Genomic DNA, 14,222 nt, shown 5'->3' on the forward strand with positions numbered 1-14,222 from the left:
CACAAAGGAGAGGGCCATGTGAGTCCCGGAAAGGGAAGGGAGGAGGGCACGGGACAGGTGCGGGCCTTGGCCGTCTGGCGGAGGAGGAGAGACCCTGACAGACCAGCGCCGGTAGCATACCAGCCCCATCGGCCCACCTCTGACTCCCCCACCACCCCCCGGTGGGGCCGGCCTGTACACTCCACCCTCCTCCTAGGAGGGTTTGTCGTCAGCACCACGCACTCCTCAGTGAGAAAGTGCTGGGGGGCTGGCACGCGGCTGCAGACAAAGGTTTGTCCTTGAAGTGGTTGCTGGCTCTGGGCCGGCTGTGGTGACCTTTCACAGAGGAAATGGGGGCTGTTAGGGAAGGACTGGCAGTCCCCCCCCCCCACCCCGCCCCCGCACCCCAGGGAGAAGCCACAGTGCGGTGAAGGGGCTGGGAGTCCTTGGGCGGGGTTGCCCTCAGCCAGCCTTTAACATGAGTCGGGAGGGAAGGTGGCTAGGGCCAGGGTGGGGGTTCCTGAGGCAAGATTGGACGGCTTCAGGGAGGAGGTAATGGTTTTATGTCGGGCTTGGAAGAGGGTTGGAGGTCTCAGGCAGGTCTGCAGGCCCCCCGCCCCCACCTGCATCACCTGGAGCACCCGTTGGCCGAGCACTGACCGCTGCACAGGCCGGACTACCTCCGTCTGACAGGCCTGGGCTCCGCCTGCGCCACCTGGTGGCGGACCTCGCTGCAGCCCGGCACACGCCCATCATGTGGCCGCCCTCAGGAGGAGGGACTCCGTGACGACTTTAAAGATGCCAAGGAAGGCTCTGTTCTCCCTGGACCTCAGCCTACCGCGGCCCGGTAAGGCAGGAGGTCCCCACAGGACAGGAGGAGGCAAGCGGCCCAGAAATGTCTGCCTGTGGGCAACCGCACATCCAGGGAAGAGGTGGGGAGGCGGACTGAGAACAGAAGAGCGAAGCCGCGCCCAGAGGGCTGGCCCCACAAGCTTGGGGCCATGCCTGGGCCGACATTTGTCCAGCCAGGGAGGGGAGGTGTGAGGCCCCTCCCAGGGGAGCCATGAGTTGAGCAGGACCCTGAGAGCAAGCACCCCTTCCTGCTCCCTGCGGGACGATGCCTGCACTTGGCTCCCAGAGGCGGCTGCTGGGTTCCCTTAACTGCACGCCCCCAGCCACCCTCCCCTTCACCCTGGCCCCCAACCGGACGGGGCCCCAGTGCCTGGAGGTGTCCATCCCTGACGGGCTCTTTCTCAGCCTGGGGCTGGTGAGTCTCGTGGAGAACGTGCTGGTAGTGGCTGCCATTGCCAAGAACCGCAACCTGCACTCCCCCATGTACTACTTTATCTGCTGCCTGGCTGTGTCTGACTTGCTGGTGAGCGTCAGCAACGTGCTGGAGACGGCAGTCATGCTGCTGCTGGAGGCCGGTGTCCTGGCCACCCAGGCGGCCGTGGTGCAGCAGCTGGACAATGTCATCGACGTGCTCATCTGCGGATCCATGGTGTCCAGCCTCTGCTTCCTGGGTGCCATTGCTGTGGACCGCTACATCTCCATCTTCTACGCCCTGCGGTACCACAGTGTTGTGACACTGCCCCGAGCGTGGAGGATCATTGCGGCCATCTGGGTGGCCAGCATCCTCACCAGCCTGCTCTTCATCACCTACTACAACCACAAGGTCATCCTGCTGTGCCTCGTTGGCTTCTTCATAGCTATGCTGGCCCTGATGGCCGTCCTCTACGTCCACATGCTGGCCCGGGCCTGCCAGCATGCCCGGGGCATCGCCCGGCTCCAGAAGAGGCAGCGCCCCATTCATCAGGGCTTTGGCCTCAAGGGCGCTGCCACCCTCACCATCCTGCTGGGCGTCTTCTTCCTCTGCTGGGGCCCCTTCTTCCTGCACCTCTCGCTCATCGTCCTCTGCCCCCAGCACCCCACCTGTGGCTGCATCTTCAAGAACTTCAACCTCTTCCTGGCCCTCATCATTTGCAACGCCATTGTGGACCCCCTCATCTATGCCTTCCGCAGCCAGGAGCTCCGGAAGACGCTCCAAGAGGTGCTGCAGTGCTCCTGGTGAGGGTGGCAGTGCCGTCGTGTGCCCCAGGCCTGTGAGGCCAGGGCAGTCCCTTGACAAAGAGGATCGGCTAGACCATCCCTGAAGGTGAGGGTGCACAGGCCTTTGGGGCCTGAGAGGGGAATCGCAGGACTCTCCAGGAGGCTGTGCAGAATGAGGAGGCTGGGGAGATGGTGGGGCATGGCCTCCCACACCTAGAAAGGAGGGCCCCCACCCCTCCATCTGGGGCCCCACTCTGGGGCCGGTGCCCACACCCCACCCCACCCAAAGCTGTGGGAAGTCCCGCTCCAAGGACTTCATGACCAGCACAGGAGGAGGTGGGGCCCACAGTGGGGGGCTTTTCTCTTCTAACGCTCTGTGGTGACTGGGAGCCGGGCTCAGCCCGTCTGCCAGCAGCACATGCATTCGGCAGACACCCCAGCCAGGCCTGCTCTGGGGAACCAGCAGCCAATATGCAGGCTCCAGGGCCAGGAAGCAGTGCAGCAGTATTAATAAACGTGATGCTTGGTGCAACCTCCTTCCCATCTTTCTTGCCTCTTTCCGGAAGTTGCCTGAAGCTTGGGGCAGAGGAGTGGGAGTGTGGTGAAGAGGGGTAAGACCTAAGTCCCAGGAGCCAGTCAGAAAACATGGCTCACCTGCCCAAGTCATGACACCACAGCCCCCAGTGTCAGAGGACTCACCTGGGGAAGGGCGAGGAGACCCCAGTCACACCCACTCCATCCTGTGTCTTTGCATTCTGTCTATGGTGCAAACCCCAGCCCAGAGGTCCCCCGCCCCAAGTCACCTCCATTGTGTCAAGACCCTGGCACTTCCCAGCTGCCCTCAGCTGCAGCAGAGGCAGGACCATGGTGACCCGTGTGTGACTCTGGCCAGAACATGGCCCTCTCTCAGCCTCCGTATCTGCTGCAGGGTGGCCCGGAGGCTGGGGTCTGCTTTTAAGTTCCGTCCTGCTGGGAGAAGGGTCAGTGCCCCGCCAGCCCTGGGAGGTGTGAGACAAGCTGCCCAGAATAGGGTGTGGTTGTCCAGGGGCTAAGGGGCATCCAAGCCCCAGGGGAGTGGGCGGGGTCCTCCCCCTGCCCCACCCCCACCTCATTCCTCCACAGACAGAGCATATGCCCTACCCTCTTGCTGGGACAGGCTTATGGACGAAAAGCAGGGGTACCAGCCAGCCCTGCAGCCCCCTGGCCAGTCCCCTACCCTGGCAGTGCCACCTGACTGTTGGCCTCGGGGCTGGGAGCTGGTTCCCGGCAGGGCCGGCCTTTGCTGGGAGATGGACGATGAGTCAGCCTCGAGCCAGCCTCAGTTCCTCTGGGGATGGAGGGGGAGAGGTCCTGGCCGGGAGCCATCCCACAGGGCGGCAGGCAGGTGGGTGATGGGTCCTGCTCAACTGGGTGCGAAGCTTCTTCCTTCCAGGGAAAAGGACCCCCTGAACGGGGACAGGGAGGGGCCCCAGGCAGCTGGAAACCAAACACAGGAAACCACATCAGAGACACATTGTGGGGGAGGGGCATCTCTTGAGAACAAAAGACCCTTTCCAGACTTGCCAAGTTGGGGAGCTTCATGAGGGGAAAGAGGGGCACCCACAAGCAGTGTGAGCACATGGGAACAGGCTATACACTCTGTGGCTGAAACCCTCCCAGAGGCTTTTGTCACTGAAATGTAAGACGGGCTTTCTTGTAGGTGGTTTCACTCTACCCTGTGACCTCAGGAGACTGGTGGTGTCGTCCAGGGTGTGTACCGTGAGTCTCTTCTTTTCTGACAGTGACCTCTCCCGGCTGCAAACACCAACTCCTTACAGAGCCTCTCCCCACCCACTGAATTTCCTTGGCCTCATTTGGATCAAGACTCTAGGGGTACGAGTGACAGCAAGGAGTGAGTCAGACACACCACCCCCCAGACTGATAGTTCTGTGTCTGGCTTGTGTGTGTCCTTATGACAATCCTGGACACCATTGCTCACTAAGCAGCAGCTACGTCCAAGTGCGTGTCTGGCAGGGGTACAAAGCACCCATCGCAATAGGTCCACCTGGAATGTCATGGCAGTGCCCTGGGGCAGCAGGGGCAGGTGGCACCCCACTGCAGAGATGAGCAGTGACAGAACTGCCATAGGAACCCACCTCCAACTCCTGCAGCCACCGCCCTTCTGACTCAGACGTCTAGGAGCCTTGCCCCAGCTTGCTTTCTTCTGGAGAGAATCTAGTGCCCGCTGCAGCCTTGCCTGCCTCCCCCACCATCAAAGGCTGCGGGCAAAGCTCAGAGTACCTGGTCTGCCCCTTCTGACAAAGGAGGGGTGCTGGGAGGCGTCCCTTCTGGCCTTCCGGTGTGGGAACATGGGGTTGGTCCCTAATCAGGTGTGCACAAGAAAGACCCTCCTTGCTGCGCCGAGGGGTGAGGCTCCCGCTGGGGAAGGGAGCAGAGGGCAGTCGGGGCGGGGGCCAAGGGCCAAGGGGGGCTTCTATTGTCCTCCCTGGAGCTCACCAGCCCCGCCTTCCGGATGCGCGGAGCCCAGAGACCCGGTGGCGGAGGGAGGCGGCGCCGCCGCAGCGCGCGGTCGAGCGGGGATGCGCGGCGCGGATGCTTGCTGCAGCCGGTGCCGCAGTCTTCGGCGGCGCCCCGGGATTGGCCGCGCGCGATGACGCCGTGCCGGGCGAGACGGGCGGGGCCCCGCCTATAAGAGCGGGCGGCGGGGGCGGCAGAGCCTCCGCAGCCAGCTGCAGCCGGTCCGCTCGCGTCTCGCAGCCGCCCGCCATAGCACCGAGCATGAGGGAGATCGTGCACATCCAGGCCGGCCAGTGCGGCAACCAGATCGGGGCCAAGGTGAGGCTGCGTGGCCCTGTGTGCCGGGCCCCGCACTGGGCGCGTGTCCCGCGTCCCCAGCGCGAGCGGGTCCCGGGGGAGGGAAGCAGCGGGGAGGCGTTGTGTGCGCACAGCGGCACCCCAAGCCCGGCTCACCACTGCGAAACCTAGGAGAAACGGACGGGATCGTCCCCGCTGCCGGCGGGCGGCCGGGACGCCGAGTCGCCCCTCTGCCAGTCCTACCCCGGCCTTTCCGCTGCCCCGCCCGGGTTACCTCGGGCCTGCCGGAGGCACAGCGCAGGTCAGCGGCTCCCTACTCTCCAGCCCCCCGCCGCTGCAGGTGCAAGTGGAAGGCGCTGGCTGGGCGTGGCCCTCTTCTCTGGGGTCGCAACTCGGCCACGGGCGAGATGGGTGGGGTGGACAGGCTCGGGTGGGGCTCCCCCAAAAGCCATAACGATTCCCTCTGCCCTCCCACGCCAGGAGCTTGATGTCCCCCAACCGTTCAGAGCCGCCCCCATTCTCCCAGCTAGCTTTGACAACCCTCAGTTCCCTGGCCCCGCCCTGTTCCTTTGTTGGGGAAGAAACTGTGCCCGGACTCCGAATGACCTTGGTCCAGGACGGGGCTCTCCCCCGGCGTAGCACCTCCCGGGCCACCCCTCCCCCAACCCCACTTAGGGACGGCAGTTCTAGGGGTCGGTGGTGGGAACAAAGCCGGGCTGGAGGGGCGCGGTCCAGAGCTGCTTCCCCGCTAGGCCCCTCCCCTCCATTGTTAGCCCCCCTCACAGATGTCGGGATTGAGGCGCGCAGGCCACGTTCCCCCCCACCCCGCCCCCAACCCAGGAGGCAAGTGTCGTATCCCCAGGTCCAGAGACGCTGTTCCTTGCCCAAGGTCACACAGCAAGTGGAGACAGAGCCTCTCCGCCCTCCGGCTCTCGGTCCCTGCAGGTGCCCACCCAGCACGAGGCTCAGGCTGGGTGGGTGGGGCCTGCTGCCCTTTGTCAGCACCAAGGCCAGGGGCCCAGCGGGGTGGTGTGGAGCAGGTTCCCCAAGGAGAAAGTGGGAGGAGACAGGTCCTGGAGGGGAAGGGACCAGGAAAACCTTCCTCCGGAGGCTGTTGCCATGGAAACCAGGCAAGAACAAAAAGCTAATTACAACAGGGCTGGGGCAGCCACGTGGCTGACATGTAAATTGCAACTTGGGCTCTAGGGTGGTGGCGCCTCGGATGGGGGGAGGGCATGGTGGGGAGACACCCTAATCACTGAGGAGACAGCTGTGCCTGCCTGAGGAAGGGAGTTGGGGGAGGGGAAGCCTGGGGGACCAAGGCCTCAAATTAAATCAGGCCTCTGGGGGCCGTCACTGACAGATGCCCTGGCCGGGCAGGAGGGGCCAAAGACTCATTACTGTGGCCACAGGGGCCAGGCCTGCCCTGAGCATCTGCTCCTCTGAGGGTCAGGGGTCACTGACGGGAAGGAGGGCAACCCAAGTTCCATCGCAAGCCTGGGGAAGTGTTGGTCGGGTTGCTCTGTTTCCTTCTGTGGCTGCATGGGCACCAATCATGCAAAGGCAGGTTCATGCCCAGCTGCAGCCCCAAGGGGCGGGGTGGGGTGACGTAGGGATGGGCAGGGGGACAGGGGCAGCTGCCTGAGTGCTGGGCAGTGTCTTCTGCAGAGATTTTTTTCCTGCTTCAAGTTCGGTGTCCTTTGGGTTTTCATTACTTCTTATTCATTTGAGGTTAATTTCCTTAACTCATGTTTGTTTTAAAAGTAGTATCTGATGTTTTGTAACAGTACAAAAGAGAAGTGGATTTGGGAGGAGGGGAAGCAGTGAGCAAAGGAGGCAGTCAAGTGGTTTCCTTCTGGGCGCCCCTGCCCTGGAGCACCTGGCAACCAAGCTGGAAGAGCTCAAAGCCCGGCGGGGGCATTTGCCTGCACAGGCGCTCAACAGCAGCCTGTGGACAGGGTCTGGCCGCTTCCTGCTCCCACACAAGTGTGGGCTCTTGGCGGAGGGAGACCAAACTTTTCCCGCCAGTTGCCAGCGGCCGCTGACTGGTGGGGGCGGGGCGGGGTGCCACCAGACTGTTACAGGTAGGCTGTTACCCTACTTGGAGGCAGGCTGCCTGCTATGGGGAGGGTCCTGGCTGCGGGTGGGGTCGGGATGGGAGGGGTTATGGAGGGAGGAGGGGAAGTCTGGGCGCGATCAGGGCTAGGAGAGAATGCGACAGCATTTATGACAGTGACCACTACGTGTTGGGCACTGTGCCAGGTGCGTCCCTCACTGCGCCTCTCGAGGTTGCGGTGAGACAGGGTGCTGCCCTCCCCACAGGGCACGGGTGTGAATCCAGGCCTGTGTAGGCACATCAGGATGGGCGGGGAGCCCCCAGCCCCCACCACGGGGCGAGGAGTCAGGGTACCCCACCCCCCTCGCCTAGGGGGTAGGGCGGTCCCGAAGCCTTTGTCTGCCCCATCTTCCTTGACCGCTGGGCGGGGCCTCGGAGAGACGGCCCTGGCCCTGACAGCCAATGGGAGGAGGGAGTTTCTGGTTTCCGACCCCACCCCCACACGCCCACTGCTGCTTTGCGCCTGGTGGGGAAGGGCGTGGAGTCCTAGAGGGGCTTAAGCCCGGGAGTCCGCCAGCCCACCCTCTGGAGTCACACACTCAGCTAGCTTTGGGCTCCTCTGTGTGCGCCCCTCTGCCTCCCCGCCCCAGGTGTGGGCGCGGCAACCGTCAGCACCACGGACAGCGCCGCGGGAGCTACAATTGCGTGTGTGAAATAGGAGCCTGGCCTGGACCCTGGGGTCCACGCGCCAGTTCTCATCTGTGGTGATGATCATAAGCATTATTTAATTTATTATATAGTATTTTGTTGTTTATTAATGTTATATAATACATGTAATATATTCTGCTAAGCTTTTATTAATAATATATTAAATTGCAATTTATATTCGTTTTAACTACTGAAGCTATTATTAACATGTGTCCCTTCTAGGAAGTTGAAGCATTGCAGATAAGGCTAAAGTGCCTGTTTAAGCACCTCCCCCTAGTGGTCCCCCTCTTCTGGGTGGAGCAAGTTTTTTTCCCTTATTCTAGTCCATTTTCTGTGCATGTCCACCTATGCATAAGAATTACAGCATCTGTTGTGAGGTGCCTGTTTTTACCCTGAATATCCTTGCCATGTGCCTTCCCCCCCAAGGATGTGCCTTGGAGATCTACTCATACCAGTGATAATCTTTTATTGTGCCACAATATTCCAAAATATATTGATTTTTTTAAGTACTTTTTATTTTATTTATCAGTGAATGTGCATTGGTTGCTCAGTCATATCACTATTTGTGACCCAATGGACTGTAGCTCAATAGTCTCCTCTGCCCATGGAATTCTCCAGGCAAGAATACTGTAGTGGGTTGCCATTCCCTTCTCCAGGGGATCTTCCCAACCCAGGGATTGAACCATGGCCTCCTGCATTGCAGGCAGATTCCTTACTGTCTGAGCCACCAGCAAAGTCCTTATCAGTGAATAAGGCTTGACAAATTTAAATAGCAACCTAAGGACTTTTAACTTGGTGAGACCAACATTTGCTGAATGCTTTTATTTGTCAGGCCTTGAGTTGACCACTTGAAGTGAGTACTGTCATCGTGTCTACTTTACAGATGAGAAAATGGAGGTCCTGAGAGGTGGCACTCACTCTGGTCTATTGCCTTCTGGAAGCCTATGCATTCCATACATGAGTTCCAGAGAACTCTCCATAGATGTATTGGTGGCTGGGCCACTGAGTCGCTCTCTGCCGCCCCCTCACCTGCCATCTCAAGCTCATTCCTTCTCTACGGGGCTTGTGGATGTCCCAGGGCTGTGGGGCCAAGGTCCTGGAGCCAAGCAGTGATTTAAAGCTCTGATCAGGCCTGGAAGGCCTCAGTGACACCTCCAATTACAGCATTAACACATACCTAATGCAGGGAGAAAGACGAAAACTTATCAGTGACACAAATCACAAAGACCAGCTGAGAACTGACTTTTGCCAACATTGTCTCCGGGTGAACTGCCAAGATTCCTCTGTGCATTTGATAATAATGACTCTTCATATTTTTCGGATTTTAAAATTTTTAAGTCTTTTAATTTTTTATATATATTTTTTAATTTGGCTGTGCTGGGTCTTAGTTGCGGCATGTAGGATCTGAGTTCCCTGACTAGGGATCAAACCCTGGGCTCCTGCATTGGGAGTGCAGAGTGTTAGCCACTGAACCACCAGGGAGGTCCCTAAAATTTAAAAAAAAAAAAGTTTAAAAAATTTTAACTAATCTTTTTCTTTTCTTTTGAGAAGTTAACATGTGCACGTGATAAAAATTAAAAACCACCAAAGAGTGTTCAGGGCAAAAGCCTTTCTTCCCAACCAGGACCAGGCTTCCCTTGTGGCTCAGCGGATAAAAAATCTGCCTGCAATGCCAAGACTTGTGTTCGATCCCTGGGTTGGGAAGATCCCCTGGTTCTAGAAGGAAATGGCAACCCCCTCCAGTATTCTTGCTTAGAGAATCCCATAGATGGAGGAGCCTGGTAGGCTATAGTCCATGGGGTCACAGAGAGTCAGATATGACTGAGTGACAGCAACAAACCCCATCCAGAGTAACTGGATTTATTCTCAAAGCAATCAGACTTCATCTTCAGGCCTTTGGGCCTTCAGGCCCAAGGCCCTGAGACATGGAAGCTTCAGGGGTTGGCTGAGGTCACGCTGGGAAGGGGTGGTCCAACTTGCAAGCAAGACCCTGTCCTGCCTTAGTCCTGAGAGAAGCGCTATGGGTTCTGCCCAGGGCAAACAGGACAGATTGCATTGCAGTGAGTGAGCCCTTGAAACTGGGGCTACGTCATCTCAGCTCAGACAAGCTGGGTGAGCCCAGGCGAGTCACTCCCCATGCAGGGCTCCTATGGGCTGAGGCTGCTGCTGTGGGCTGCTTCCAGGCCCTGGCACTGGACGGCCTATGCTCGACACTGAGGGGTTTGCATATCTTAGGCCTGGTCTCCATCACTTACCTTCCTGGGCCTCAGTTTTCTCATCTGAAAAGAGGGAAGTAAAAAAAAATACCCCAGGTGGGTGTTTGTTACTAACCCCCTCATGGAGAAGTGGGCTCTCAAGGCCCCTGTCAGCAAGTGCAGATCTGGGTCTGGGGCCCAGGTCTGTGTCAGTTGGGCACTGATCCACCCTGAGGACTCTGGTCTCCATGGACATGCATATTTTTTATTATGACAATTCTCTTGATGACAGAACTTGGGGCTCTTTTTCAAAGTCACTCAAAGGGACTAGTGCAGGCTTTGGGTCCACACCCCTCATTTTGTAGCCTTGAGGCTACTGGAGGGAGGGCTTTGCCAGGGGTCATGACCACCAACTGGCCCTTCCTTTCCCTGCAGTTCTGGGAGGTCATCAGCGATGAACATGGGATAGACCCCAGTGGCAATTATGTGGGTGACTCGGACCTGCAGCTGGAGCGCATCAGTGTCTACTACAACGAGGCTTCTTGTGAGTCCTCCTCAACTGGGTGGGGGTGGGGTGGGGGCCTTGACTGTTGGGTCCCAGCATCCCTGACTTCCTTCCCTTGGCTGGCAGGTGTAACCGGAGACTAATAGAGTAAAACAAGGAATCCTAGTCACCCTAGTGAGATGCAAGTGTGTTTAATGGCCATGAGACACATGTAAGGGAATGACCAGGGCTGGGCAGGGTCCCAAAGACCCTTCAGGAGGCCCATGGAGGGTCCAGAGCAGGGGTTATCTGGAGAGGTCAGGCAGAGGCCATTCAGAAGCTGGTGTGAAACGGTGCCCTCAGAGACACCTGCCCATGTCCAGGTGTCAACCATGTGATCCCGGCCTCTCTGATCCCAGAGTCTAAGCTTTTAGGTGAGAGCATGAGGCTGGCAGGCCAGGGCAGGATTTAGGAGGCAGAAGGGGTGCCCAGCTTCTGTGATCCATGTAACCCACCCCTCTCCTCTCAGCACACAAATATGTGCCTCGGGCCATCCTGGTGGACCTCGAGCCTGGAACCATGGACAGCGTCCGGTCTGGGGCCTTTGGGCACCTCTTCAGGCCTGACAACTTCATCTTTGGTAAGTTTCCCCTTTCCCCACCTTCTCATGGTGGACCCCACCACCAGCAAACCCAGATCAACAGAAACAAGGGCAGAGTTACCCCTGCCCACAGTGCTGCAGAGCATCACTGAGCTCCCTGATGTGCAGTGAAAGAGTCCCAGAGAAAGAGTTCTGTGCAGGAAACAGACACTTGTGATTTCAAGTAACGTGGTGTGTTATTAGGATATTAGAGAGCTAGATGGGGTCTCCAGAGCACACCAGCTCATGAGTACACCGCATTGCTGTGGTCAGGGGTTGCCCGTCCTCATGCCCGTGATGGTGACAGAGGGAGGGCCTCACCCCACTGTCACCTCCTAGAGCTCAGCACCCGATGCGTGGGCATGGCCCTCATCCGGATCCTGGGCTGCGAGGCACTCAGGGTTGTAGTTTACCCTTCCAGCACAGCGGGCTAGAGGATGGGTGGACTAGAGGGCTGGGTGGATCAATTCCACTAGGAGTTCCTCCTGAGGCAGAGCAGAAGCAGAAGCTCCAGAAGCTGTGTCTGTGTCCAGATCCCACAGCACTAGGTGCCGGGGGCTACATCCCCACACACAATGTGACTGGCACGAAGAGCCATGGAAGTGAGAGTTGCATGCCCCCACTTCATGGAGGTCAAAACAGGCACCGATCTGCCTCCTCAGCTGCTCTCTGGGGTGGGCTGTTCAGGCCGGTGCTGGAGCTGTGACCCCGTCTGTATCCCCCCTGCCCTCCCCACCACAGGTCAGAGTGGGGCTGGTAACAACTGGGCCAAGGGCCATTACACGGAGGGCGCCGAGCTGGTGGACTCAGTCTTGGATGTGGTGCGGAAGGAGTGCGAGAACTGCGACTGCCTGCAGGGCTTCCAGCTGACCCACTCCCTGGGTGGAGGCACAGGCTCGGGCATGGGCACACTGCTCATCAGCAAGGTCCGCGAGGAGTACCCCGACCGCATCATGAACACCTTCAGCGTGGTGCCCTCGCCCAAGGTGTCAGACACGGTGGTGGAGCCCTACAATGCCACACTGTCCATCCACCAGCTGGTGGAGAACACGGACGAGACCTACTGCATCGACAACGAGGCGCTGTATGACATCTGCTTCCGCACCCTCAAGCTGGCCACGCCCACCTACGGGGACCTCAACCACCTGGTGTCGGCCACCATGAGTGGGGTCACCACCTCCCTGCGCTTCCCAGGCCAGCTCAATGCCGACCTGCGCAAGCTGGCTGTGAACATGGTGCCCTTCCCGCGCCTGCACTTCTTCATGCCTGGCTTCGCCCCCCTCACTGCCCGCGGCAGCCAGCAGTACCGGGCGCTGACCGTCCCCGAGCTCACCCAGCAGATGTTCGACGCCAAGAACATGATGGCAGCCTGTGACCCGCGCCACGGCCGTTACCTGACCGTGGCCACCGTCTTCCGAGGCCGCATGTCCATGAAGGAGGTGGACGAGCAGATGCTGGCCATCCAGAGCAAGAACAGCAGCTACTTCGTGGAGTGGATCCCCAACAACGTGAAGGTGGCTGTGTGTGACATCCCACCCCGCGGGCTGAAGATGTCCTCCACCTTCATTGGCAACAGCACGGCCATCCAGGAGCTGTTCAAGCGCATCTCGGAGCAGTTCACGGCCATGTTCCGGCGCAAGGCCTTCCTGCACTGGTACACGGGCGAGGGCATGGACGAGATGGAGTTCACCGAGGCCGAGAGCAACATGAACGACCTGGTGTCCGAGTACCAGCAGTACCAGGACGCCACGGCCGAGGAGGAGGGCGAGATGTACGAAGACGATGAGGAGGAATCCGAGGCCCAGGGCCCCAAGTGAAGCAGCTGAAGGGGTGGGACGCGGCTGCGGCCAGGACCAAGTGGTCTGTCCCCCGAGCCATGTAGCCACTGACACACCCCCAATCTTACCCCCACGAGGTTCAGTCATGTCACCCTGGGGCTCCCGAGTGTTTTTCCTCCAGTATTTACAGCATCCCTGCCCTGCGTGAGTTCTCTCAGCTATCTTCGGCCTTAGGTCAAATCCGTTTCCAGTCTCTGCTTTATTGTTAGCTCCAGGCCTGATGTTTCATGTTTTTTTTTTTTTTTTTAACTGGTTTCTGTTTATATTTGGGGGGGATATTTAATAAATTTATTGCTGTCAGATACCCATGCCGGGTGCTGGAGTTTTCCTCTTTTTCTAAAAAGATGGGGCCAGAAGAGGTAAGGAGAGCAGATGGGGAGGCCTGGCGGAGGCAGGACAAGTGACAAGTGGGAGGGGTTGAGACAGACCTGTGCTTGGAAACTGCAGGAGTCTCAAGGTGCTGCCCATGGCAGGGGAGCTGCTGGCAGTAGTGTTGGGAGAGATGGCCATGCCTGGAGGAGCCTCATCCTCAAACCCCAGACGGGCTCTCAGGCAGCTCAGGACAACCCTCCAGGGTGGCTCATGCTGGAGAGCTTTCCCCTGGCCTCTCTGTGTGCCAGACGTTAGAGGCAGGTGGCTGAGAACCAAACAAATGTGAGGAAGTAAGGAGCTTGAGGATTCCCCCAGAAAATGTGGTGTGTTGGAAGGTGGGGGTTTGAACCCCAGGGAAGGGCTGGTTGGGTCAGCAAGTTGTGGCCACCACACCTGGGTGCAGGGGCGCTGGGAGCAAAGTTCTGGCCCCACATGCCTTCTGGAGATCATTTCCATGGCTGCAGGGCACCCAGGGTCCCACAGACAGGGGCAAATCTGGCCACCCCTCCTCCTACAAGAGAAATGGAACCCAGAGTTGCTGTCTGCCTGGGGCCCGGGTGAGCACGCACAGAGCTGGACGAGCCTCAACCCTGGTGCCCTGAGCCTCCTCATACCCCACCCCTGCATGCCCCCCTCTGGGTGGGTACCTGAGCAAAGAGAAGCCAAAGGGGCTGATCTGGACCGGGGAACAGAAGCCCCAAGAGGGCCCACATCCTGGGCTCAGGCTTGAGCGGATGCTCTGGGCACCTGCTCTGTGCTGGGTGGCTTGAAGTCCATTGCACTGCTGGCCCTGAAGGCGGCCAGCTTTCAGCGTGTGAGCCTGTGCAGGGCCCTCCGACCCCACCTTCACAAGACTGCAGCCTCCACGCTGTTGGGGGGAAGGGTGTCCACAGCCCAGGTTCTGCAGGCTCTCCATGATCCCCAGACGGTTGAGTCACCCACTGAGTGTTGACAAGGGTGCCCCAGGCTCCTGATATCCCGGTGTTCATGCTGGGCTCTGGGTCCACGATCTTGTGGGGTCTCTCCTGAGGGTTTAACCTTCACACTGAGGCCACTAGTTTCCCTGGCAAGAAGTGGGACTCAGAGG

General features: G+C 59.1%; 1 protein-coding gene across 1 annotated transcript; it reads left to right on the forward strand.

The window, feature by feature from the left end:
• Window positions 1-1,081: 1,081 nt before the first annotated feature.
• On the forward strand, window positions 1,082-13,071 carry TUBB3 (tubulin beta 3 class III). The gene is made up of 8 exons (XM_070770203.1): window positions 1,082-2,046; window positions 2,595-2,639; window positions 2,957-3,033; window positions 3,151-3,328; window positions 4,398-4,863; window positions 10,237-10,345; window positions 10,815-10,925; window positions 11,667-13,071. Exons 1-8 carry the CDS (start codon window positions 1,097-1,099, stop codon window positions 12,740-12,742), a joined length of 3,012 nt encoding a protein of 1,003 aa, XP_070626304.1. The 5' UTR covers window positions 1,082-1,096; the 3' UTR covers window positions 12,743-13,071.
• The last annotated feature ends 1,151 nt before the right edge of the window (window positions 13,072-14,222 follow it).

The sequence above is a fragment of the Bos indicus genome, chromosome 18 (assembly GCF_029378745.1).
Source record: "Bos indicus isolate NIAB-ARS_2022 breed Sahiwal x Tharparkar chromosome 18, NIAB-ARS_B.indTharparkar_mat_pri_1.0, whole genome shotgun sequence".
Classification (NCBI taxonomy): Eukaryota; Metazoa; Chordata; class Mammalia; order Artiodactyla; family Bovidae; genus Bos; species Bos indicus.